The sequence below is a fragment of the Tiliqua scincoides genome, chromosome 5, assembly GCF_035046505.1.
Source record: "Tiliqua scincoides isolate rTilSci1 chromosome 5, rTilSci1.hap2, whole genome shotgun sequence".
NCBI classification, from domain to species: Eukaryota; Metazoa; Chordata; class Lepidosauria; order Squamata; family Scincidae; genus Tiliqua; species Tiliqua scincoides.
Window position 1 is genome coordinate 97,626,674 of NC_089825.1, and position 27,816 is coordinate 97,654,489.

The window sequence follows — 27,816 nt, forward strand, 5'->3', positions numbered from 1 at the left end:
TAATTTCCTTCCTTGGGTAATCAGTAAGAAATACATCCATATTTCAAAAGGAGATGGATTTATTCTGAACTGTGTCAGTGCTCAATGGTGGAACAAAGATTGATCAGGCATCTCTTCTTTAGCTCGCCACACCAGCCAAACATTTCAGAAGGAAACTCTGTGACCACACATGCTGCTTCCATGTGACTCCTGAGTGAGGTTCTATCAAGGCAGCTGCCATAGAGATATCATTGTAGCTGGAACTGCAGTTCAGGATGCAGAAGTTCAGATGCAATTGGGTTAGACCTGCTTTTGCAGCCCTGTGGTTGTTTTTGCTCTTGATGCTGCTGCTTCTCCCTTCTCTTGTCTGTTGGGAGGATGTGCCCAGTAAATGTGAAATTGAAGGAAGCTATGGGGATACTAGGCTAGGAGATGCTGTCATTGGTGGGGTCCTCTCTCTTATATGTACTGTACACACTGCAATCAATTTTCAGAGACTACCAGCTCTGGAGGGAGTCAATTTCACGTAAGTTATTTTGTGTTTGGTGGTCATCACTCTACTTGAAACATGAAGACTAGGGAACAAAAGACTGCACTGGGGTGGCATTTCAACAGGTGCAGCTTGTTGGGAAGAACAGTTTGGGGATGGGGCTGTGCCATGGCCAGGAAGGGAGTGGAGAGCATTGAAAGCAGCTCTGTTTATATCCTAGCCCCTTTCCTGGCCACAGACTAAGTGCATATATCCACTTGGACTTGCACCAGCAACATCACTGGCACAGGTCTGAGTAGGTCCATTGCAGCAGCTAAGACTTACTTCAGGACAAAGAAAGAAATGTTCCCTTACGTAATCATTTTTGTTCTGGTCAGATGAACAACTCCATTCCTGCACCCCACTTCCTGAGTGAGGTTCCTGTGAGGTTCCATCAGGATGCCAGCCACAGAGATATCATTGTAGCTGGAACTGTAGTTCAGGATGCAGAAGTTCTGCTGCAGCTGGGTTAGACATGCATTTGCAGCCCAGTGTTTGTTTTTGCACTTCTTGCTGCTGCTTCTCCCTTCTCTAGTCTGTTGGGAGAATGTGCCCAGTAAAAGTGAATTTGAAGGAAGCTATGGGGATACTAGGCTAGGAGATGCTGTCATTGGTGGGGTCCTCTCTCTTTTACATCCTGTACACACTGCAAGCAATTTTCGGGGACTGCCAGCAATGAAGAAAGGCAATTTCTCGTAAGTTATTTCTTGTTTGGTACCCATCATGCTATTTGAAATATGAAGACTAGAGATCAAACAACTGCACTGGGGTGGAATTTCAACAGGTGCAGCTTGTTGGGAAGAACAGGGTGGTGTTGGAGCAATGCCATGGTCAGGAAGAGAGCTGATATCTTTGAAAGCACCTACATTTATATCCTATCTCCATTTCTGGCCACAAACTATCTACACATATCCACTTGGACGTGCACCAGCAAAATCACATGCACAGTAGATCCATTGCAGCAGCTCAGACTTACTTCAGGACAAAGGAAGAAATGTTCCCTTACACAATTATTTTTGTTCTGGTCAGATGAACAACTCCATTCCTGCACCCCTCTTCCTTACACCTCTTTAGTTTTGTTTCCTTTTCTCATTGTACTTGGGATGAGTTTTTCACTGTACAAGCGTATATCAAATAGTGTGGGTGTCATTGTCCCCTAAAATTGAGTGCAGTGCAAACCAGCACTAAAAAGGACATTGTTCTTGATGGGACAAGAACCTGACACTGACTGGCCAGAATACACTGCTCTGATTGTCAATTGCTGTCAGTCATGCCCAGGATGAACCACACTGTAGCAAAACAGTGCTCAAGGAAATGCCATTGTGGGTGGTACTACTGTAAATGTATATGTGGTGCACATAACAATGTGCTAGAACTTATCTCTGCCTCAATGTCAATCTAATTTCAGAATAGGGTACAAACATTATCAGCATGTCCTGGCCTTCCTTTTTGCCATTCATGAGATCAACAGGAATCCCAATCTCTTGCCCAATGTGACCTTGGGCTTTAAAATCTATGACAATTTTTTTGAAGGAATGGCCACATATAAGTCCATCCTGGATCTACTCTTCAAACAACAAAGGAATGTACCCAATTACAAGTGTGATAGGAAAGGTGATGTCTTGTCTGTCATTGGGGGATTCACGGTAGAGTATGTCATCCAAATGGCCAACATTCTTAGCCACTACAAGTTTCCACAGGTAGGTACATTTGGATGCATGAATGGGTGGCATAATACTGCTCTTCACTTCTTATATTATTTGTAACTTTATCAGTGAATGCCTTTTTTTTAGCTTGAAAAGAATTGCAAAGGGGCAATGCAGTGCAATAAGTAAATTGTTTATTCAGAAGAAATAACCATTTGAGGAGGTTCTTGAGATCTCAGTTGTATAGGAGGACATAACATGACTGATCTGTAACCCAGATGTGGGCAGAGAGACCTCCAGCTCTAAAGAATCATAATCATAATCATAATAATAGTCGGGGTCGCTGCCTCCCTCCCACCCCGACTGACCCAGATGTGGGCAGAGGCCGGGAGAGGGACCCCACACTGGCAGCAAAAGCCTCGGGAGGAGGAGGAGAGGCTGCCTGGACCCTGGACGCGCCCGCCCAGCTGCCTGTTCCACCAAACTCAAGGGAAAGAAGGGAGGCAGGGACCAGAGCCCCAGGCCCCTGTAAGGAAGTGGGAGGAGGGTGAGGGAGGAAGGGGGGAGAAAGCCGAGAGGGCTTCATAACAGAGGCCTGTGATGAGGATCAGGAGGGCAAGGTGTGGAGCGGTTCCTGCAGCCCCACTGGTGAACACCACCCTCAAGAGACAGCAAGGAAGAGAAGGGTGCTGTGACACCCTCCCTTTGGTCACCCAGCTGAGGCTCCTGAGGCACTTCCCTCCCCCCTTCGTTAGGCCTCCTCTCCCTTGCTGGGAAGGCCTGGGAGGAAGGGAACCAAACTCCACGGACGACAACCGCCTCACCCCCACACGAAGCCTGACAATGCTAATGTTGGTGTTTATATACTGCCTTTTTTGGGCATCAGATTTCTCCTCAGACTTTAATTCAAGGTGGTTTGCATAGCAAGGTTTTCCAAACCCTGTAGTAGCCTTTATAATAGAATAGTTCTGATCTTTCATAGAAAGCCTCATTACAGCTGAATTCCTTCCCAGTCTGGCCTCCCTCTGGCTGCTTCGCCTCCCATGCGACTTGACAGCAACTCCTCCCTGCCACTGATGGTCAACTCATTATCAGCATGTCCCAGATACTTCTGGTTGTTTCGAACTGGTGTCACCAGATCTTCAGGCATACATGGCAGCAGCTCCACCACTGAGCCAGACCTCCTGCCCTAAACATGCTTTTCAGTGTATAGCACCCAGGTTTGAATCCCAAGAAAATGTGTCATAAATGCAGCCAGTTATATATACTGTTCTTAAGCTTAAGCACGCCAATCCTATCGCACTGATTTCAATACTGCTTAGTCATGTCTCATATTCTGGGGATACAAACCATAGAAGTGATTTTAAAAAATCACTTTTTAGATTTTTACAAGATTTTTACGATTAAAAGATTAAAAAAAATTTTTTAAAAATGGAAACTTGAAGCTTGGCAAAACAATAGCTTGGTCTGAATCAAATACGTTACCCTTTTCAGGACATTAAGTGATGGCTTGTGGACATGGTGAAAGGAAATGTGTTGTAACTCATTTGGAGCACAATCCTATGCATGACTACTCAGAAGTAAGTCTCATTGTGTTCTATGGGCAGTGGCACAGCTAATGATTGTGTAGGCCGCTGCTAAGCTCAAAATGTTGTCCGGGACGTGATGTGACAACCAGAACTGACGTCACACCTGGGCTTTTAAAAAAGTGAAAACTGGGAAGAACACTCCTCCTCCTCTAGCAGCTCACCACCCACTTGCTCTGCTGCCTCAGTGGCATAGCTAAGGCATCTATTTGCTACCTGGGGTCAAATTTGTTTTTATTTTCTGCTTAATTGGCCACAACTTTTGATAGAATACAGATATTCCAATGCCATTTTTTTCATTGCACTCTGCATTAAATTACCTTTCCAATGATATATAACATGACGGTATTATTCATACATACCAATATTTTCACAATTTTGGTCACTAGTGTCAAGCTCCACTTGTTGTCCTGCTAAAGCTTGATGCCCAGTGCAACTGCTACCCCCTGCAGCCCCTTAGCTAAGCTGCTGTCTACAGGGCTACCTCCCAGGAAAGTGTGCATACAATTGCAGACTTACTATAATTTATTGATGGGAATGTATACAAAGATACATTGTTCAGTATACTTAGCATATCATTGATAAACAAAAGTCTGGATTGTAATAAATACTTTGGTATGGAAAACGGTGGTTAATTTTCTAAGCTGTTATGAGCCATGTTTTCCCCCATTAGATTACTTATGGTTCGTATGAGAAACCAGTCACAAAAAATAATTTCCCTTCTCTATACTGGATGACAATAAGGGAAGGTACTCTGCACACCGGCATCGTCCAGCTACTGCTGCATTTCCAATGGACATGGATTGGTCTCATTGTTTCAGACAATTATAGCGGAGAAGGCTTTGTGCAGAGGCTGACACCATTGCTTGCCTGGAACAGCATTTGTGTTGCCTTCTTAGAAAAAACTGGCATCAAGGATCTTAATTCAGATCCCACTCATAATACATTCAAGCAAAATATATTCAGGATACTCTCCATACTTTTAACCACGACAGCCAACGTTGTTATTGTTGACGGGGATTCTAAGACTCTGGAACCACTGGCAGTCATTTTATATGTAGCTGAATGTATACAAAGACGTCTTATAGGGAAGGCTTGGATCACGTCACCTCAGTGGGATTTCATCAGCACTGCTGCCACTGAGGGCTTCTGTGCAAAAACATTCCATGGGACTTTGTCTTTCACAACCTCCATGAAGGCCGTGCCAGGATTCCAGGACTTCCTTCAGACTCTAAAGCCTGATAAGTCACTCACACGTTTTCTCTGCCTTTTCTACAAATCTGCATTCAGGTGCTGCCGTGATGGGAAAATTAAAACTTGTAAACACTGTACCGGAGAGGAGAAACTGGAGAGTCTGCCTCAGACTGTATTTGAGATGGAGATGAGTGTTGTGAGCTACCGTATTTACAATGGTCTCTATGCTGTAGCACATGCTTTAAATGCCATATATACGTCCAGGCCGAAAAGAATGCTGAACAGAGACACAGGCAAACCTTTGAACATTGAACCCTGGCTGGTACATTCCTTACTGTATTAAAACGGTTATGTATGGTGCAATCCCAAGCACACTTACTAGGAAGATAATTGGAGCACAGTGGAAATCACTTCTATGTAAACTTGCTGTGGATTGAATGGGTGGTGTGGGTGAAATCATGTTCCCAGGCACATGGGGGGGGGGCACATTGCATAAGCTAATCAGATCTGAAGCTTGCAGGACTTTGATGACAGACCTCTTGGATATCCCATGCACATTGCTTTATAGCCCAATCCTATGCATGTCTACTCAGATGTAAGTCCATTGGGTTCAATGGGGTTGACTCCTAGGAAACCGAATAGGGTTGAAGCCTTAAGTTCCAAAATGTAAGAAAAGCGGAATATAATAGGAACTTATGCTGTCAAGGTGAGACATAACCGCCCCTTTGTAGCCCTTGGAAAAGTGCCACAGCTGTCCCGCCTGCTTACACCTGAGGAGGCTCTCTTTACACCTGAGAAAGCAGATGCAAGGAGAGGCTCCTCAGGTGTAAGCAGGCACGTTTCCAGCACCAATGACCTGCACCATAGCCCCAAGTAAAGGAACAATTGTTCCCTGACCTTGACAAGTCCTCTGTGACTGCCCTCACAATGCAGGAGGCAGAGCAGGCCCCATTGGCACAGTTGCATCAGTGCTGCAAAGTTTGGATTGGGCCCATAGATGTGGAAATGTTGGATATGATGGTGAGCTGAGAGGAGAGGAAGATGAGGAAGATCTGCCAAGCGTATTCTAATAGATTTTAATAAATGAAAAAGTTCTTTTAACTTGTACATCTCCGGATTACAGGTGCCTTTTCTGACCAGGGGATTGGTAATACAGTGCGCAATATACATTGAAGCTATCAGGTGTTTTCTATTTTTGTCCAATCTAGATGCACTCTTTTTTGAAGAATGTCCACTTTAACAATGGTGCTGGCCATGAATTCTGGTTTGCCAAAGAGGAACCATCTTCTGGACTTGATGTCATCAACTGGGTCACTTTCCCTAATCAATCCTTCCTTAAGATCCAAGCTGGAAAGATTTCTCCAAGTCAAGAGCTTACCATCCATGATGAGGCCATTGTGTGGAATAGCAGATTTCAGCAGGTAGGGCTAAAATCCTTCAGCAAGGTGACTTCTTCATTTGCTTGGGAACATTCCTGAACATGAGAGCATTCCTGGAGGCATGCACTGCATGCTATGGTGGGGGGCAGGATTGAGAGGCCTTTGAGATGTAAAGGAGCATACTTTCCCCTTACCTCTGTATAGGCCCCCTGACAGCCTAGGGGTCTCCTTGTACCTATGCCAGCTCTATAACTGGTATAAGCTTGAGGAGATCCAGAGGGTGGGGAAGCTTGAAAACTAGGGGATAGGATTCGACATGCATGACTCCCACCAGATCAACCCCTCCCCTCCCTGACCGACCCCTGTTCCTCCCCTGAAGTGCCCTATTACTCCTCCTCTCTGCCCAATACCCAAACCTGCCAACAACTTACTTGAGTCTCCATTTATGGCAGCCGGAAAGCGTCCTGCAATGCTGGAATGTGAGTCCTAGCAGTGCAGGGTGACCAAAGGATTTTACCCCTGCAGTGCAATCGTATACCTGACTACTCAGAAATAAGTCTCACTATGTTGAATTGGGCTTACTGACAGGAAAGTGTATATAGGATTGCAGCCTTACAGTCACAAGTCTTGTAGGAAAACTGAAACAAACCATTAGTACATATACCTAAAGTTAATATCCAAATGAATTTTAACTGATCTATTTTCCCCAAACATCCTAGAAGCTGGAAATCTAACCACGCTTACCTCGAGTAAGACCCATTGACTATCACTGTTAAAAGCATATACACAGTAGCCTGTTAAAAGTACAGATCTGAAACATTTCCCCAACATACATACCATGGTAGCATAAAGTCTAATATATTAAAAATAAAATGCACATTGAAATGAATGGGGACCCATCCAAAATTGGTTCGTGACTCACCTAATGGGTCCTGACCAACAGTCTGAGAAACACTGAATAAGACTGCAGCCTTAGAGTCACAGATCGGTATTATCCAGGGTTTGTAGGATTGCTATGACTGTACCATTAATACACAAACCTAAAGTAATTATCCTCATCCACTTTATCCTAAACTTGTACTGGGTCATTCCTGTCCTCTACAGACACAGAATAAAATCATTTTAAACATATTTGCCAGGCAAGTAGCCTCTCATGTTGATTATTCAAATATCTATATTGAGGAAAAGGTGGTAAATAAATATTCCTATATTGAGAAAAATATCAAATAGATAGCTGGGGTTTGAGTTGGGCCCCACTCAAAGGTGGGCCTCACCTTTTAACAAGTTGAAACACACAGAAAAAAGGAGGATGTCCATAGTGTTGAGTATTAAAAGACAGCTTCCTCTTATGTCCCATTCTTTTTATTCTTAGATGCTACCCCATTCAGAATCTAATTGCTATTGGGTACTCGCATACCACGGAGGGTAAAGAGGGAAAGTCGTCCCAGGGTTCCACCTCTCTGCCCCCCTGCCAGCATCCATGCTTCCATCCATGCCTCCCAACCAACACTTTCACCACTTTCAGCTGCCCTTCAGAGACCTTCTGGGGACCGGGGAAGTTGCATATGGCCTCCTCCTGCCCTACGGAGGCCTTCTGAAACCTCTGGAAGGCTTCTAAAAGCCCTTATGTTTAAAAGCCCTTATAAGACCTCCAGAGGGCCAGAGGAGACCACGTGCAGCCTGAATGCGATGGTAAGGGGTGGCAACTGGTGGGGGGGGCAATCTTCTGTGATCCTGCCCCCGAGTGGCACAGGGGCCAGGAATGCCAGTGCAATTGCCAATTCCCTGATGAAATAAAAGCACACTGAGTTTTCTGCTAGCAGAAAGGCACTTTGGAATTAAACCAAATCCTGGTGTTTTTCCTACTTCTTTTGGACTGTGCTCTGAACTGGTTTGAATCCCAGTAGGAAAAACAAATCTCTCTACCGAATCTCCCTGAAGTCAAATACCACAGGAGTCTACAGCAGGTCACTGGCAACAGAGGAGTTCACTGTTGCTGGTCAGGAACAAGTTGATCTCCTGTTCTTGATCAGCTGAAGTGCACTGAAAGAGAAGGCTGGTCGTGGTGGTGGGCATCAAATGTTTCCTTCAGCCTTTCTTCCCGTTCTTTCTCCTTAGAATCCGCCTGGTTCAACCTGTGTTGAGAGCTGCCGTGTCGGACACAGCAAAACGGTTCGAGAAGGGAAAGCAATCTGTTGCTATGATTGTACTGCGTGTCCAGATGACATGATATCTAACCAGACAGGTGATTGACAGTGTCCTGAATTTCCAGGAAATATTTGCAAATATTTGTCCAACCTAACACCATAATATATTCCTAGGTATGGTCTGTTCTTCTCCAAACACTTAAATCATGATGCATGGATTCTTAAAGGGAAACTGGTTACAACTTTAACAAGGGAGGATCCATGAAAGACTTCAAGGCAGTCCATTAATCAGTTCAGTGCACTTAACTCCACTGGTGCCTGTCACTTGCTGCATTTTGTCATTCCCCTGATATTAAGCATTGTTCACCAGGAAAATGAGGAATTCTTGTCCAATGTTTGCTTTCAAACTTCCATCATTCTTCTGGATTCATACATCTACTGACACTCTCTTTGTCCTTTTCAGATGCAGCTCATTGCATCAAATGCCCAGAAGATCAGTACCCAAACAAGAACCAAGATCACTGTATCCCCAAACAGACAGCCTTCCTAAACTACAACGAACCCTTAGGAATTGGGTTGGTTTCTATTGCTTTTTCCTTTACAGCAATAACAGTTATGGTGATACTGATCTTTTTAAAGAACTGGAACACTCCCATTGTCAAAGCCAACAATCAAAACCTCACCTGCATTCTTCTCAGCTCCATCCTGCTTTGCTACCTTTCCTCCCTTCTCTTCCTCGGAAAACCTAGCAAGGTGTCCTGCCTTCTCCGACAATCGGCTTTTGGCATCATTTTCACTGTGGCTGTTTCTTCTGTTTTGGCAAAAACCATCACTGTGGTCCTTGCCTTCATGGCCACCCAGCCAGGGAACAGGATGAGGAAATGGCTGGGGAAAAAGGTGGCCCACTCCATTGTCCTTTACTGTTCCCTCATTCAGGTGGGGATTTGCACTGTATGGCTGTCCACCTCTCCTCCTTTTCCAGATGTTGACATGCACTCCCAGACTGAGCACATCATAGTGGAGTGTAATGAAGGGTCGATCATCATGCTCTATTCTGTCCTGGGCTATGTTGGTTTTCTGGCCCTCACCAGCTTCACAGTCGCTTTCCTTGCCCGAAAACTGCCAGATACTTTCAATGAAGCCAAATTCATCACCTTCAGCATGCTGGTCTTCTGCAGTGTGTGGATCTCCTTCATTCCTGCTTACCTGAGCACTAAGGGGAAGGACATTGTAGCTGTGGAGGTCTTTGCCATCTTGGCCTCCAACACTGGCCTCCTGACTTGCATTTTTCTCCCTAAATGCTATGTAATTGTTCTAAACCCAGATCTCAACTCCAAGCAGCTGCTAACAGTGAAAAGAAGTAATTAAATTGGATTCTAAGATGATAGTTGTTTTGCATTTTTTTCTCTATATATGTTTCCATACAGTATGAATGCTGGATCACAGCATATTACATTTTTAATCATCAAGATTCTTTAGAATCCACAAGGTGGGGTGAGAAATCATTTCAGAAGCAATAATTGCACCTCCTTGGTAGCTATCCATGGATAATGTTAATAATGCAAGATACAACCCAGAAGTCAAAATGTTGAAACAAGGAAACACCAAGTTCATATTAAAGGCATGATGCTAAGGCAGCACAGGTGACCAAAAGAACCCAATGGTTTCCATCCTCTAAAACAGGGTTGCCCAAACCCCTGCCCGGAGGCCATTTCTGTCCCTTGGGGACCCCCAATCCAGCCCACGGAGAATCCTCAGTCTCCAATGAGCCTCTGGCCCTCCAGAGACTTGTTGGAGCCTGTACTGTCCTGACGTGACTACTCTCAGAGAAAGGGTCTACTGTTTGACTTCTTGTGTGAGTTGCAGGCCAAGGGCTTCCTCCGCTACTTGCTGTTTTACATCTGTGAAGCAGCAGCAAAGGCCAGCCTTGCTTTGTGCAATGTCTTTTATAGGCCTTGAGTTTTCATGAAACCTTCATTTATTCATGTAAGTTCCACCTCCAATATATTCATTTATGTAAAACCTTTATTCAAATTTTAAATGTAAAGGAATTCTTTCTTTCTTGGCCCCCAACGCATATGTCAGAGAGATTATGTGGCCCTCCTATCAAAAAGTTTGGACACCCCTGCTCTAAGAGAAGAATCATCCTCCAAGAAGTCCTTCCTTCACAAGAGGAACACTTTTTCCAAGTAGGGACCTTTATAGCCTACTTAACTATTGGAAATTTGTATGCAGTATCTACTTTTTTTCCAGTCATGGATATTTCTGGTCACGATGCAATAACCCAGTTTCTTCTGAGCATTATGAAGCACTGCTTCTCAGTCATGTTACTTAGAACTGGTCCTTTTCTTTCAACTTTCATCATCTAGTTCTCCGCCACTTAGTCATAACAAGCTCTAGGCTGGTGCATCAGATCAGAATATGCACCCAACTCTGCTGCACTGGTGGGGTCGCTGGGTCAGAAAGAGAAAGATCTGGATATACCTTCAGTGGCATCGCAGGTGTGTGTGTGGAAGGTGTGTACCAGACCAGATGACACCCTCAGGGGCATGGCACCACTAGTGGCCAACATTTTGGAAAGCTTTGGGAAAATGTGTATTTATGAATAAAAGCACAATGTTATATATCACTGGAATAATAATTTCATGAAGAACGTAATGAAACAAACCATGTTGAATTATCTGTATTCTGTGATACATTATGGCCAATTAATCTGAAAAAGAGAACACAACTGCCTTATGTAACAAAAAGTGGATTTACTAAACTCAAAACTGATCAGTCAGACTAATGGTTCCAAGAGCCTCTGAGGTGTTATTGTGACTTGGCAGGCAATCAATAAGGTGTTCATATGCAGAGATGGGCAAGTCAAGCACAGCTTAACTTAAGTTATGAGTCTCCACCCCCTTTAACCTGACACAAAAAGGAGCCCTAACAAGCAGGTCATTTGACACCCAGGGCCTATCAATTGTTGTCACCCCATAAAACATCATTCATTCATTCATTCATTCATTCACATTTTTATACCAGTTTTCCTCTAAGCAGCTCAGGGTGGTGTGCATGGTTCCTCTCCTTATTTTGTCCTCACAACCCTGTGAGGTAGGTGAGACTGAGAGATAGTAATGGTCATGACATGAAATGAATAATAATAATGGCCAGAAAATAAATGCAGTGAATATTTCCCCACAAGCAACGCATGAAATGCTGCATCAAATGGTATATAACATGATGGTATTATTCCTCAAAGTCATGATTTCTAGAATTTTAGACACTTGGGTGTCACCCACCCCCCACTCCCCCGAGGACGTCTCATTGACCTGTTTTGAGTTAAGGCAGTGGTTCTCAAACTTTTACCACTGAGACCCACTTATACCACCCACTTCTTAGAATGGGAATCGGTCCAGGACCCACCAGAAGTGATGTCATGACTGGAAGGGACATCATCAAGCAAAATAAAATAAATAATTAAAAAATAAATTAAAGAAAACAAATAATTAAATAAGGGGAAGCCAGCCCTGTTTTTTCAAGTGAATTTTATCTGTAGCCTGTCTGCTGTAACACCCCCCCCCCCCAAATAGTGAGATTTCCAGCCCTCCCCAGTGCCCAATTCAGTATAAGCTTTTATATTTCAAGCACATCACTATCAGGACCCACCTGGCTTTACAAGTCTAAAAACAAAGAAAAATTGACCTTACCAGCTCAAGCCTCTGTTCTATTCTTTTTTTTGGGGGGGTGCTGCCTTCTGGAGCATTTGTTGAGCTCCACTTTCATCGGATTGGGACCATGTAGCTAGCCTTGAATTCCCCTTTGCCTGACTTGACCAGCAGCCGAGGCACCGTTGCTTACTTGCGAGTAAACATGACATGTGGTTTCTGTTCGCTCTGCATACGGCTCAATACATTCATCTGCTTGGAGGGAGGGACTTCCTTCTTAGGTGTTTTTGGGGGGCTGCTTTCATTGGATAGCAACCATTCTGGTATCTCTGGCTTCCTCTCAGTCTGCCCTTTCGAAAGGACTAAGGCACATTCACCTACTCATGAGTAAACATGCAATATGGCTCAATTTCACTTTCCATAGGGCTCCATGCATTTTTGGGTTTCCTGTTTTTTGGCCATAACATTTGATGGAAAGGAGATACCTTACCCCATTTTTTTCCACTGCATTCAGCTAGAAATTTGGCATCCAATGGTATGTAGCATGATGGGGTTATTCCTAACCTCTGCAATGTTAGCAATGTTGGGTTTGTCCCTTGCCCGACCCCTGCCTTACCTGGCTGCAGGCCAGGGGCAGAACTGCCTAGCCATAGAGCCACCACTGCCTCTCCAGCTGACCAGGCAAGACTCAGCTGGGTGGGAGAGATTGCCCCCCAGACCTCACCTGACCAGAGCATTGAGCAGAGCAGGGTTACCATTAACCACCAAAGAGGAGGGCAGCAGGCTAGGGTCAGGGCCCCTTTAAGCCTAGAGAGGGAGGGAGGGGAGGAGCCGAGGGTGTGGCTGGGGAGGATAAAAGCAGGGAAGCCTGTGATGACAGGCAGTTCTGGAGCGGGAAGGCAGGAGTCCCTTCCGGAACAGCAAGGGCCTTGGGTCCTGCTTCCAGGGAGGATGATAAGGGTGTTGTGAACCCCCTCCCCCTTCTTTGGTCTGAGGCTTCCCCTGCAAGGAACCCCAGGGAGGTGGACACCCCACCCAGGGGACCCAAGAGGCCATCCAGCTGACCCTTGGCACCCTGCCGGGTGATCCCAAGAGACCCCCCTTTTGGGGCACCTCTCACAGGTCATATGAGGTGTCATTCCCCAAGGCTGGTACTTGGGGTGGACCACTCCTCTGCTGCTCACTAGCTACACCGCTGCTAACAAGCAGACTTTCTGAGTTGTCAAGAGCATTTTGTGGACTTTAAAAGACTCCAGTCCCAAGTTTTTTGGCAAAGAAGTCAGCTGTGGCTCTTTGGACAAACCGGAGCTGCTGCCGGGTGTGTGTGTGTGTGTGTATGTATGTATGTATGTTGGAGTTCTCATTTGATACTCCCCTGGGATCCCCATCCCATCTGTAAAAAAGGTGGGAGGGGGTGGAACAAACTGCGTGAGAGTGGGGACAGAAGCGGTGTGAGGCAGGAGGGTCACATGCAGCAGCTGGCAGGTTTACCAGTATGACCCACTCCTCTGCATCTTGACTCAGAAGTAGTTCCACTGTGGCCAGTCATTCACTGAGCCTGCTGAAACCATGCCATTTCTTCCGGATGACTAAGAACCACCACTAGCCTTGGCCAACACCTTCTTTCCACACTTGTTAGGGGAAAAAACCATCCAATGATTATCAGTTCCTTCAGATATGCTCCCACCTCCCCCCTTCTCAGTGCAAAACCAAAACATTAACCCTTCCCTGTCTCCTGGCTGGAATTTCCCTGCTGCTTGCCCTGTCTGAAGGATGGCCCCATAATGTCTTTCATGCCTCAGAAAAAGTAAGCCAGCACACCCAGAGACAGACTCATGTCTGCATGTGTGGGACTCATTTCCGAGTGAGTGACCTGTATTCGAGACAGTGCAAGAGTATATAATATACAACACTAAGGGCAGAATCCTAACCAGGTCTACTCAGTCCTATTTTGTTCAATGGGGCTGACTTTCAGGAAAGTGTGGTTAGGATTACAGCCTTAATTCATAGCATGGGATGGCTGCTTTGCCTTCTTTTTTATTTTTATATAAGTCACTGGTTCCCAACCTATAGTCTGGAGATCACAGGTGGTCCGTGAGACCCTGAGAATTGGTCCGCAACATCACAACAACAACAAATTATTTTGATCACTTCCATTTTCTTGCTGAGCCACTTATTTATTATTTATAAATAATAATTTTCTAATAAACCCTTTACCCCCATACCCGCAAATAAAGAGACCAGACCTAGGCTTCAATGATAATGGGCCACTTTATTCAGTCTTAACTGCAGCAGGGCAATAACAATAACATACAAGCGTGTGGGGCAATATGGGGGAAACGGTCCTAGCCATCTGCCTTCCCCTGCGAACTCATTGGGCTCGAGGCCCCAGCTCTCAATAGCCAGCCTAGGCCTTTCAATGCCACCCCCAAAGGGGGCAAGGCAGCCGGACTTCAGACCAGTAGACACAGCCTCACCAGCCTGACAGTACAGGTAAGGGGCTCGCTTGCCTGCCTCCTAGAGCTGGTCACACATCATAGGAGCGGTTCAGACTCACCCCTCCCCCTGCTGCCTTGGACGGACACCAAGCCAGATGCCTACCTACCCAGCTCCGCATGTATCCTGCCACAGGGGAGCACAGCCTGGTGCTTGTCCTCCCCGCTCCCCACAAGGATGAAATCCTTCAAGCCCTGCTGCAGGTCGGATAAAAACAAGTCATTGCCGACTGGTGACAGGTGCACCCCATCGCTGTGGAACAGGGCAGGCTGCCTGAACCCGATAGCAGGGTGTTGGATCACTGCCCCGCCCTGCTCAACTACTACCCTCCCCAGGTAAGTGTTCACTCTTTTCCTGGTGACGTCTATTCTGTGGACGCTCCGCGCCCTGCACCAAACACGCCAGGGGAGGAGATTGGACCAAAGGATAGCAATCCCCGGGAACCAACTTCTAAGCAATGAGAACTCCTTATGGGCCTGGAGCCTCAATGACATTGAAGTCTTCTGGCCCAGATCTTTCTCCCCTGAATGTACCATGATTACCTGGGGAGGGGGATGCCATGCCAGATAATTAAGCAGCAATGGCATGAACTGTTCCCAGCGCATGCCCCTTCTGGCAGCCCAGGTGACACTGACCAGGCCTCCCAGTCCCAACTGGGAGCCAAAGCTGTCGGCCAACGCCCTCTTCCAAGCCCAAAAGAGAATTGAGCGACCGCAGATCAGGACGCTCATGGGAGTCGACCAACAAAGACCTGCAACAGAAAAAGTAACATAAGCCACTAACACTGGAACGCAAGAAGATGCCATTAGGCAACACAACCAGGGACTCCAACCCCCTCCCTCCATATTAACACCAAGGCTGGCGATGCCAGTCAACATGCCCCCCCAACCACTGGGGGAGCCCGACAAACTCAGGCCCTGCAACCGGCGGGCCTCAGCGAATGTAATATTGAAAGGCACCCGAGTGCCATTGCCCGATCCTCTGGATAGCTCCTGCACGGAAGCCGAACCTGGCTGCCGTCAATGCCCGGCTGCCATTCCAAGCCTCTGCAAAGTGGCATTAAAAACCACCCTGAACTCATACACTGTCAGGGGGAGGAATTCTGATGCCGAAAAAATGGCCCGTCCCTCCGGGGCGCCACACGGCGGTAGTCCACAACCGCCTGAACCGGGCAGATATCCACATCGGCAGCTCTTTTCAGGTGGTCCCACTGGCCCTTACCTCGCTGGTCGGTCTTAGAACACCTTAAAAACAGAAACACGGTTAACACCCAACTGACAATCGCCCCATCGCAAGGTCCTGTCCCCGGGGGCGACTTTAGAAAGGGATAATACCTCGCTCCAAATGCAGAATGCTGTTCCTGTCACGGGTTGATCCCCAGTCCTGACAGGTAATTTGCTGGCTGTACAGTAACAGGCCTGAAGCCTTGGCCAGACCAGGACTGCACAGCATCCTGGGAGCTTCATGCTGATGCAATATCAGGTGATATTGCATCAGGTGATTTCATGTGAGTGTGTGTGTGTGTGGCAGCAACAGCACAGTCAGCATGACTGCACAGTATTCCCAATGCTGTGATTGGCTGCAGGAAGTATAAATGTCCAGCAGAGGCAAGCAAGTGTGTGGGAGAAGCAGAGTATTGTGAGCCGGAGGCTACGTTGGTTGGAGAGTGGATCGTGTACCATTTGTACTACTTGGTCTTTGTAAATATCTGTACATTAGTAAAGGAGGAGTGTGGTGGAGAACTTCTGCCTCTGAGTCTTCCTTGTCGCCGGGGGTGATAGTGCTTCGGCCTTGAGGTACAGAAACAACAACAGCTGTGCAGCTGTCTGCCGTGCCAAGCCGTCAGCAGAGCTCCAGCAGCAGAGTGGAGCTGTCCCGGAGCGGCTTGAGCACAACGCAGCTCGCATCAGTTCCAGAACCACCATTCAGAGCGCGATACCAAAGTCTTTCGAGGCTGAAGGTTGCCAACAGTATAACTTGGGTGTGAACTAAAATGCAGAATTATTCTTGGACATAATTGGATATAAATATAATTCTCATTAGATTTGAAAGAGCTTTGTTTTCTCTGCACCAGCTTTGAAAGAGCTTTGTTTTCTTTCCTTTAGTTTCTCTCTCTGTCAACTGGACTGTTATCTGCAAGTGGTATGGAAGGAATGCGGATGGCAGAGTAGTAATGACGCAGTGGAAGTAAGGAGAATAATACATTGTGGACATCTAGTGAACTAGAGAGAAATTGCAAAATGGATTCTGTTCCAGAAACGTGGCTACAGAAAATCTGGATTAATATGGAGAGATTGCTTGTTATGGAGCGACAACAGCTGAGTTGGTCCTCGCAGATTGAAGCCAGTCTGGAGACTCTTTCCCAACAGATAGATATGTACAAGGAACAATTGGAAGATGCGAAGAAACAAGCAGAAGATAAACAAGGGAGTGAAAAAGCAGACAAGGAGGAAAATCAACAGGATGATCAACAGGATGAAGAAGAGGCACTGATGGAGATCAATAAAGATACAATGGACAGAGTAACAGGAGTGCACAAATTTGTTGGAACAAGAAGGAGAAAATATATCCGAGTTCACTGAAAGAATGAACACACCCTATATAAGAAAGCGTGGATCTATCAGATTCTGTTATAGAGATAAATTATTAAAGATATTACGGGAGAAAAATGAAAAGAAAGAAAGAAAAAGAACCCTGAGGGGTAATCTGAGGGTTAAAGAAAATTGGAAAATTTATTCAGTTAATATTTATTAGCCCAAATTTATTTGAAGGAAAAAAAAAAGAATACGTAAGAAATTGATAAATATGATTTAGAATGTATTAAAAAAAAATGGGAAAAATATTTTAAAAATATAGCTGGAAATGTAAACGTGTGGAGTTTATGCTTGGTAGAAAGTGAATATTTAGAAAATATAGTCTAGGGCAGGGGTGCTCAATAGGTGGATGGCGATCTACCGGTAGATCGCAAGGCAAAATGAGTAGATCGCGGAGTACCGACCCCCCCTTCAGGTGCCTCTGGGAGGAAACGCTGGGAGTAAGGCCCATTGTACTCAATGGGGCTTACTCCCAGGTAAGTGTGGCTAGGATTGCAGCCTCACAGCCTAATCCTAGGCATGTCTACTCAGGAGTAAGTCCTGTTATACTCAGTGGGGCTCAAGGTACACCAACATACATTGTACACATAAATGTTATATGTTATGATGGCGCGAACATTGTAAAAAAAACTCTGGTAGATCTCCGGGCCTTGCTGGGTTTCAAAGTAGCTCTCGAGCCAAAAAAGTGTGAGCACCCCTGGTCTAGGGCATTAGGGAAAATTTATTGTATATTATATAAATAAATGGATCAATCAATAAGAGGTAGAAATAGATGAAGAAGAAAATTAGGAGATATAGTATGATTAATTAGTAATGGTATATGGTATTTAGTGCTCCTAAATGTATGTTATATGTTTGTATGTCTCTGTGTGTTAATTATAAATAAATAAACAAACAAACAAACAAATGAATGAATGAATGAATGAATGAATGAATGAATGAATGAAAAAGAGCTGGAAGATCCAGGTTCAAATCCCTTCTAAGTCATGAAGCTTCCTTGGTGACCTTGGGCCAGTCACTACCTCTCAGCTTCATCTACCTCAGAGTACATCTACATCATGAGGACAAAAGAAAGAAGGAAATATTCCACCATGAGCTCCTTGGAGGAAGGGCAGTATAAATATGTGAAAAATAAATAAATAATACATATCTATCCCTCCGGCTACACAGCAGCAGTAGGCCAAAAACCCCTTAATCTGGGGGAGATTTTGATCAGCAACCTGTTACTCGAATCTGAAGCAACAATTCCGGTCTGCATTGTGTCAAGCTAGGGTCTCTACGGTACATAAAATTCTGGATTCTTGGAAGGCTCCCAAATCACATTCTAGCTGGGTAGTTATCATATAACTTGTTCTACATTGCTTCTCTTCAGTTGTACAGCTTGCTTGCCATAGTGATAATGAGGAAATGAAATATGGCTCACACTATCAATCCTTGACTCCCTTCCTTGCAATTCAGAACAAGGAAGACATATACATAGTTACAAAATATCATCTTTAGCATGTAGAATTTTTCTTCTTCAAAACAACATTTTTTGTGTTCATTTTGGGCCGCAATAATATAATGAACAATTTAGGGGAAAAAATGCAACCCAGTAACCCAGCAGTGGAGCCCAAAATGGAGAAAATCTCCACAGCCACTGTGTACTTCCCCTTGGTGCTCAGATAGGTTGGAACAAAGGAGACCCAGACACTGCAAAAGACCAACATGCTGAAGGTGATAAACTTGGCCTCATTGAAAGTGTCAGGCAGTTTCCTGGCCAGGAAAGCCACAGTGAAGCTGACACTGGCCTGAAAGCCCATGTAGCCCAGGACAAGGTAAAATATGGTGTCTGAACCCTCATTACATTCCACTATGATCTGCCCAGGTAGTGAGAACATATCAAGATCTGGGAAAGGAGGAGAAGTACTGAGCCAGCTGGTACATATTCCAAGTTGAATTAGGGAGCAAAAAAAGATAACACAATGCGACAGTTTTTTCCCCACCCATTTCCTCATCTTGTTCCTTGGGTTGGTGGCCATGAATGCCAGAACCACGGTGATGGTTTTGGCCAAAACACAAGACAGTGCAAGAGAAAAGGCATTTCCAAAAGCAGCTTGTCGGAGGAGGCAGGTCATCCTGCCGGGTCGTCCGACGAACATGAAGGAGCAAAGGAAACAGAGCAAGAGGGAGATCAGGAGAAGGTAGGTCAGATCCCGATTGTTGGCCCTGACGATGGGAGTGTCTTGATATTTCATAAAGATTCCAAGCACCAAAGCTGTGAGCAGAGAAAAAGAAACTGTGGTGGAAACCAAACTTATGCCCAAAGTTTCATTATAGGCTAGAAAAGTGATGTCTTTTGGGGTGCATTGAGTTTGATGCTGGTTTGGATGCTGGTCCTCTGGGCATTCTTCACACTGATCCATATCTGGAAGAAGGAGAAATGTTCAGTGCACTGAAAGAGTGTGGAACATCTAATCTTATTAAAAATGCTCACTGGAGGAGCTTATGTTCTGCTGGTAGAGGTTGCAGAATCCATGCAAAAGTGCTGGCACATGGCAGGCATGCAGAACGAGGCTGCCAGCACAGTTGCTGGTGGCAAAGACACGATCTGCTGGCACCAAGCAAGGCTGTGCAGAGAGAGAAGTGTTATCTTCTCTGGAACTGAAGTTGTTATTTGTTGCAGCTGCCATGCTGGCTGCCATTTGATATTTTTTTTAAGATACCCAGATACACTGAGAGCCATCGTGGTTTTGGAAGAACTGATATCTTCCTCCAACAGTACCCTGGGAAAGCATGTCATCCAGGATATAGTGGGATATTAAAAAAGGCAATCACAAGGCAGTTTTGCAGAGAGCAAAGAACACAAAATGACAAATAGGGAGTCATGAAAAGAACGGAGAGAAATGGAAAAATAACTAAATGTATGGAGGCTTATGGCCCACCCTATCTAGGGATCTTGCACTGGATGAAGGGCTGCTGGCACGCTGGCGGCGGCACCCAATGCACCATCCTGGGGTGGGGGGAGGCCAAGCAAGACTGGTGGGAAGGTAAAATACTTAGCAGGTTGTTGCCCACCACATGATCCCTGGTGGGACTTCTCAGATCTGTGCCAGCCTTGTTGGTGGCATAAATAGGAAACTGTTGCATAGGGAAACTGTTGGGTGTGTGTCCACTGCGACTCACTGCATCCTACCCCAATATCTACCCTTCTGTCTCAGTCCTGTCAACAGCCAGTCTGTACCACCCTGCTAACGGTCTGCGGCTTTCCCCCTGCTGCACAAGCATCTATGCTGCAGCCACCGGCAGAAGGGCTGCCAGGGTGGCAGGGCTGACATGGTTCTGGAGGTTAGGAATGGGCTGTAAATTAATGAAAACAAATGCAGAAAGCATAATATGTACCTCATATGAAACAGAAAAGGGCTGGAATTGGCAAAAGGGAAACATTTTTATTTTTCTCCACATAGTCCATCTTTGAGAACGCTTGGATAGCATCTGTGGAATCACATACCTGTTTGATTAGAAATGGTCCCCTCTGGGCACTGAAAACAATCATAGCAGCAAGACGGGTCCACTTCACGAACCTTTTTGTGATAGCCAGGCTGGCATCTCTCAGTGCAGATAGAATGGGGCAACGTCTACCCAGAGATAACAGAGTATGAGATTTAAATGGCTGTGATTTAGGCCCCAATCCTAACCAACTTTCCAGCACTGGCATTGCTGCGCCAATGGGACATGTGCTGCATACTGCAGTTGGGTGGCACTCATGGAGGTCTCCTCATAGTAAGGGAAAATTTGTTCCCTTACCTCGGAGCTGCATTTCCCTTACCTAAGTGCTGGAAAATGGGTTGGGATTGCACACTAATGTATTGATTCTTTTTTTTTGCTACCTGTAATTTTATTCATATTTTATTTTATTCTAACATTTGCGCAGTAATGAATGTGAAATACAATAAAGTCAAATATTTACTGGCTTTCCCTTTGGAAACAACCCTCCATCCAATCACAGTGTTAATAACATGACCATTCCATATACTATGACTATGTTAAATCCATAATTAATATATTATTATGGATTTAGGGGGTATGATACTTCACAGATACTGGCTTCCTAGCAGAACCTAGAATTTTCGCACCAAGGTGTGTTCCTTAGTTTATCTTTTTTCTTTTCTTTCTTTTTTTTTGAGAAATCTGAAAGATATCCAGTGAATTCCTAAAACTGACTCAATTACTATTGGAATTTCATTTCAATATTCTTTCCCTGCAAATAGGTGTAGGTGTAGTCTTGCTACCAGATGAGGAAAGGCAAGATGAAGATGACAAACTTCTAGGCTGAATCATAATGAGGGATTCAATTGGGATGCATACATACTCTCACAATAGTGCATCACCAATAGTGCACAGCAGGAGAATTCCCGTGGGTATCAGAATTCCAGGATCACCCAACGCTGACATTCTTTACTTGAAAGCAGTATCTATTCTCAGGAAATTATAGGGGTAAGTGAATCATCTATTGGGTTCTAGTATTTTTTCCAGGATTGTGGGGGAGGGAGGCTACACCTGCCTAGCTGAAGGAGAGACAATTTAAAGTTCATTGTTGTTCAGCTGGCCATAAACAATGAGGGACATGAGTTAAGTGAACAATCAGGACCCTTTGGTATCAGCTAATAGACAAATATGTTTCTCTTTGAAAACTTCTTTGATTCAGCGGGATTGGCCTAGGCTAGAAACCCTTGGAGAGTCTTCTATTCTTCAGCACCAAAGGACACTCAGGACCTCTGCTGAAGAGAGGATTTGCTCCAATGCCAGGGTAGGTGGAATGATGAGAGCAAATCCCAATTACTGTCACTGAGACTTGTTGAGCTCAGCCTCAACTTGAGCAGTATGGATGGCAAGAAGACAGTCTGCATCTCAGCAAACCCAAAAATATTCCTGCATGAAGTTCAGGAGTTTGAATTATGTTAGCTAAACAGCTCTTGTTGTTCAATGTCAAGAATTCTTTCTTTGATGATTCTGTAAGCAGCATCACAACCAATCATGCCTAGCTCTGCAGTGTCCAGCCCTATTGACTTGAGTTTGGTTAGAAGATCAGTGATCTCTAATGGCAGGACTGAATCCGACAGTAATTGGAGCATTAGACCAGAGGAGGTAGGGTTAAATAAAATCCTAAACCAAAATTTCAGTAATCTTAGCCAAGCAGTCGTCTTTAGCCGAATTAACCCCACCTCGAGACACAGAACCGAGTAGGGAACGCACCTGGGTAAACCCAAAATCTTCCGCAGAAAGGAGGCTTGAATGCGTTCTAATGGTTAGTTAATAGCCTTATACCAGATGGGAGAGCCATAAAGGACCAGGGAAAGAATCTTTCCCTTAAACGCCTCCAGAGTGGCTGGAACATAACCATTGCCACAGGTAAAAAAGAAACGGGAAATAGCTGAGGACGCCAGTTTGGATGCGTTCTGCACTGCCTTACGATGAAAAGCCCAAGTGAGCCTGTAATGGAAGTTGACAACAAGAGCTGTTTAGTGCCGTCAGAACCACATGCTCTCCACTCTATCTCCATGTTCCAATCAGTTTTGGGAAACCGGCCTCCTTCTTTTATCACCTGGAGTGCCCACAGGCTCGGAGAGCATTCACACTTGCAAGATGTAATGCTTTTCCATCAGCTGTGTTATCGGGCAGGTTCAGTGGTATTCCCTACTCGGAGAGGAAATGCAAGTGTGGTAGGGATTGTATTGAGACCATAACACATACCCTTTTCTACTGCCCACTTCATGACGTCTCACGCAAGAAATATCTAGGCCCTTTGCTAACTAGGATGCAGGGCTGGGAGGACTCAATCATGCTTCAGTCTCTCCTTTCCACACCTGACTCTGAGACCCTTGATAGGGTCACTGCCTTTTTATCTGGGGTAATTGCCAGGCAGAGCTCTGGAACTCTGGGCAGTATGTGAGGAAAAGACTGATGTCTTTGTATATTTTTGTTTTGTTTTGTTCTTTCTCTGTATTTTATGCCAATAAAGATCTTACTGATACTGAAACTATGTTAGCTAATTATGTTGGAGATGTTTGTTGTTCTAGGTTTATTGAACCCATCAGAGCATTCTGGCAATGTATTATTGGATCAGGATGTGAACACGGTCACCTGCTATGTGTCAGAATTATGGAGGTTATCATAACTGCTCTAAATATGTGAGATATATATTTGTAGGTTTAATGCAAAAGGAGTTAGAAAGGAAACAGCCAAGTCCTAAACCTGAACATATGGAAAGCCAACCTGATTGTATTTTCTGGGCCATGTAATGTCACCTTCTTTAATCGTAAATGTTTGGCCCGAGGAAGCCTGTGAACCCATCGTTCCAACTCTTCTTTGGACGAATGATTTATTTGGGAAAACCACCCAGTTCACAATGTCGTATCCATTGGAGAGTTCCATGTGTTCGTTGAAGAAGACCTCGTCCCCAGCACTGTTGTTGAACCGGAGTGTTCTCAAGAATGGATGGAGCTGTAGAGGAAGAGGAAACCTCAAGATTAAGAAAACAGGACACAGGTTTGCTGGAATATAGGGATTTTCACATAGAAAACTGTAACTCCCCCTTCCCCTTCTCACATTATGAAAGGCACGACTATAGGAATTGGAAATCTTTGAATATTGTTTGAGGAAAGCATTTGTTTCTTCTGACAAATGTTCTTTTTGGGAAGAGTAATGCAGCAGAGTTCTGGGAGGATTGATAGTGTAACTTGCTAATATGGTCATGGAGAATATTTAACCATGGAGAGTGATAATATAACCTCAGGATTGACAAAATAGGACACAGATTGCACAGGGCATCCCCAGAGATGTGTTTAGCATAGGGACAGGGGGGCATTGGTAGGAGGGCATTTTGAATGCAGGGGTGTTTTGGGATGGGGGAGGATGGAAGGGGCTGGGACAGGCCTGGGAGGACTGGGAATGGCAGAGGCCTCCCACACTGTATCCTAAATTCCGTCTTGAAGAAGACCTCATCCCCAGCACTGTTGTTGAACTGGAGTATTCTCAAAAACGAATGGAGCTGTAGAGAAAGAGAAAAGCTCAAGACTGACAAAACAGTTCACAGGTTTGCAGGGATGTAGGGATTTCCACTGAAAAAATTGTAAACTCTCTCTCTCTCTCTCTCTCTCTCTCTCTCTCTCTCTCTCTCTCCCTTAATGGCATTATTATAGGCATTGGAAGTTTCTGAATATCATTTAGGTAGACTTTTCTCACAATGGCATTTCTGATGTAATGAAACTGCACATTCTGTGAGCGAGTCATGATCCCTGTTGAAGCTTTTATAGCACCTGCCCCGTCCCTGTTTCCTGGATTTGGAATGTCGGAACCCTAGCATGTGAAACTGTGTGAATAGTCTCTCCATGGGGAAAGCTTTCATTTCTTCTAGCAGGCAGGGCAGGAAAAACAGTTATCAGCACCAGCAGTTCTGCCAATATCCTATCCATCTATCTGGGATCACTCAGACTTGCACCAGCAAAATTGCTGATGGAGGTATGAGTCATCCCACCAGGACAGCAGAGGCTTAGCCCAGGGCAAAGGAAGAACTATTCCTTACCTGGAGGGGATCACAGTGACCCCCCCCCCCAAAGGATGCAGTACATGGTGCAGTTGCTGGTCTGAAAGCCTATCCGAACATCATGGGGGGATGGAAAAACAATCCTGATAGATAAGATGAGGGGACCCCCTGGTGTTTGAGAAGGAATGGGGATGAAACCTACAGAAAAGAATTAGCATGTTTTGTTTCATGTTCTGCTTCATGCAGTAACCATCCCCTTACAACAGTACTGAAAGAAAAAGGTCTTACCTTCTATCAGGCTCTTGATAACAAGACTAATAGACATAGAAAGGCAAGAGATTTTGGCTGCAGCACAAAAAAAATGTTCACCCCTAAATTTCCATCTTAACAATTCCTTTGGTCTACAACCAAAATACCTGTCCTTCTTAGAGTGCCCCTTTGAAAGGAGGGCTTTTACATTAGCCGGATACAATGTGTTGCCTTCTAATGACCTACTTGGTAGGTTTAGAAATGCCCCAAAGGAAGAATGATTTTGCAATTGTGGCCTCAGAGAGGTAGACTCTCTTCCACACATTGTTCTGCATTGTGCTTTTAATCAGGTGCTCAGAGACGAGTATCTCCCCTCATTATCAGGAAACAAAAAAAGTCTCTTCTTTACAACTTTTGCTGGCAGGTGAATTTGAATCTGTGACCCTTCCAGTTGCTAAATTTCTACATTTGAGCAACTTGAAGCGGGCTAAGTTGCTGGTTCTAAGCAACTTGGAGTAACTGTGTAAGCAAACTGGTGTGTTTTAACTCTTATTTCCTATCTCTCTTTTAATATATACCTTCATACATGACTGTTTGGAGATATTAGTTGTAAAACTATATGCCTAATAAAGGTTTGTTGTATGTTGTATGTTGAAAAAGGTCTTACATTACCTCCCAGGGCTGTGTCATCTGAAGCCCCAATTTGAGTCCTCGTACCCTTGTCATGTGCCTGGATGAGTACCTAGCATGTAAAGCATGTGCCAAGGCAGAGACTGCATTGTAGATACTGTAGCTCTCAGCAGACATCCTCATTTCAAACTGTGTCCCCGGAAGATTCTCCAGCTTTTCGACCCCTGTACAGTTCTTGAGATTCAGCCTAGACTCCAAGGGATTTGGGATTGATGTTAAGCACCCAAATGCCAAAGACCAGAATTGTTGGAGAAAAATATAATTTTGGTGGTTGTAAGGGTTAAATGTCTGGAGAAAGGTGGAAAATCCTGGCACCTCATTTTTGTGGACTGCTATGGATAAAGAACCATGGAAGTGTCTGATATATGAAGCATTTTGATAAGGTGTTGAGGTAAAATCCCAGTGGCCTGCTGTGATCCAAACCTTCTCCATGGATTTGGTTGCCGGTGGTTCATATGTATTTAGCAGCACTTTTAGACGTAGCATATATAGTGTGTTCCCATATGTAACAATCACATTGGCTTTTGTTGCATTAAGAGCGACCAGAATGTTTTGTGTAGCGAATATGCTTTTCTTGTTTTCCATATCTATAGTAACAAATGGCACCCTTTCTGCAAAGGCAATACAAATCCCATTCTTACTGAACATAGTTGTCAACCTTTCCCCAAAATCTTCTCCACTGTCATCATGTGAAAAAATGAGGCCAATCCAAGTCCACCCAAAATATTTGATCAAATGCACAATCTCTTCATATTTAGAGGCTTCATTTGGAACCATTTGGTATAAAGTAGGGAACTGAGTTCTGTCCTTCAGTACTGAGTGAAGAGGTCCATAACTGAGCTAAGGAGTAAGAAGAGGGAGATTTTTTAAAAGCCAGGCTAAATGGCAGTTTGGGCACCGAATCCACTCACTATGTGAAAGCACTTAGAGTGGAGGGTCATTTCTCATTTCTTCTCTGAAGACAGATGCATGAAGAATCATAGGGAGATGTGAAAGGAAATGTCATCTGCCGTGTTCCTTTTTAAATTCTCTCTTCTGATCTCTTTGCTTAGCTCATAATTTTCAATATTGGTTTGGAGTAGGAGAACCAGAAAGAATAGCTGCAGGTCCCAGTTGACCCATGGCGGCTGCTGGGACTCACTCTGGGGCAATGGAAAAATTTTCCTAATGTGGAAGGCACCACTGGCTCAGGCGGTACCATTCATTACTGGTCATTTAGCAGTGGTGACTGTTTGGGGGATGATCAGGGACAGTACAGGTAGGGATCTGGGTTGGGATCGAGCTGTGCCAGGGGCATTTGGGGAGCATGAGAGGGAAGATCATGGTGGCATTTGCCTACGCTGTTATCCTCCTTTCCTAGCCTGGACCTCCCCTGAGGAGTTTCCTCAGGCTTATGTCAGCAAAAGAGCTGGCTTAGATCTAAGGAGTCCCTCTAGAGACTGGGCAGGCTACAAAGAAAAAAGTAAAAAGAAAATTTACTGACTCCTCCTGGGCTGTCTTGTTCCACTCCAGCTGCATGATCTGAGCTGGCGGGGGATAGGGTTGGACTCCAAGTGTGGTACAATAGAGAGAGTTTGTTGTCTGCATAGCAAATGTGTAAATGAGATCCCCAATTCCCTTGTACCACCCCCTACCTGTGGGATCTTGTATAGTCCTAAGACCGTGGCCATTCGGAAGGAAGTGTATGACTGCAGACCTCCAACAACTGCAGCCATCTTATATTTTTCTCCACACCGGAAATTAGGGAAGTTTTTATTGCGTTCAGATAGCAGGGAAAGGGTGATATCATATATTATCTTTTGGCAGAGGTCATCATAGATTCGGAAGCCAAGAGTGGCATTGGGTAACAGGTTTGGATTCTTGTTGATCTCATCAATGGCAAAAATGAAGGCCAAGGAATGCTGGTTGTTCTTTCCCATAAAACTACCAAAAAAAAGTGAGTTTTTATTTATTTTTTTTGAATTTTGTATGCGTTCATTTTCATTCATTGCACTCCAGCCTTTTAGAGGCTTGGGGTTAGCACCATGTTCCAAGCCTGCTAAAAATGTAAAACAAAAATTATAATAACCAATTCTACAGTTAGCATGACAAATATTACTGACTTCTGCCATCCAGATGTGTTTGAAGTAAGAACTGTGCAGTAAGATCAGCC

General features: G+C 44.8%; 2 protein-coding genes across 2 annotated transcripts; one reads left to right on the forward strand and one right to left on the reverse strand.

Annotated features, from left to right (window-relative positions):
• The first annotated feature begins 7,939 nt into the window (after positions 1 to 7,939).
• LOC136652489 (vomeronasal type-2 receptor 26-like) lies at positions 7,940 to 9,828 on the forward strand. Its single transcript, XM_066629429.1, has 3 exons — positions 7,940 to 8,005; positions 8,432 to 8,558; positions 8,924 to 9,828. Exons 1-3 carry the CDS (start codon positions 7,940 to 7,942, stop codon positions 9,826 to 9,828), a joined length of 1,098 nt encoding a protein of 365 aa, XP_066485526.1.
• An 8,868-nt stretch (positions 9,829 to 18,696) lies between these two features.
• Positions 18,697 to 27,583, reverse strand: LOC136652490 (vomeronasal type-2 receptor 26-like). The gene is made up of 4 exons (XM_066629430.1): positions 27,299 to 27,583; positions 23,579 to 23,683; positions 20,691 to 20,817; positions 18,697 to 19,607 (listed from the first exon to the last, which is right to left on the reverse strand). Exons 1-4 carry the CDS (start codon positions 27,581 to 27,583, stop codon positions 18,697 to 18,699), a joined length of 1,428 nt encoding a protein of 475 aa, XP_066485527.1.
• Between the last annotated feature and the right edge of the window lie 233 nt (positions 27,584 to 27,816).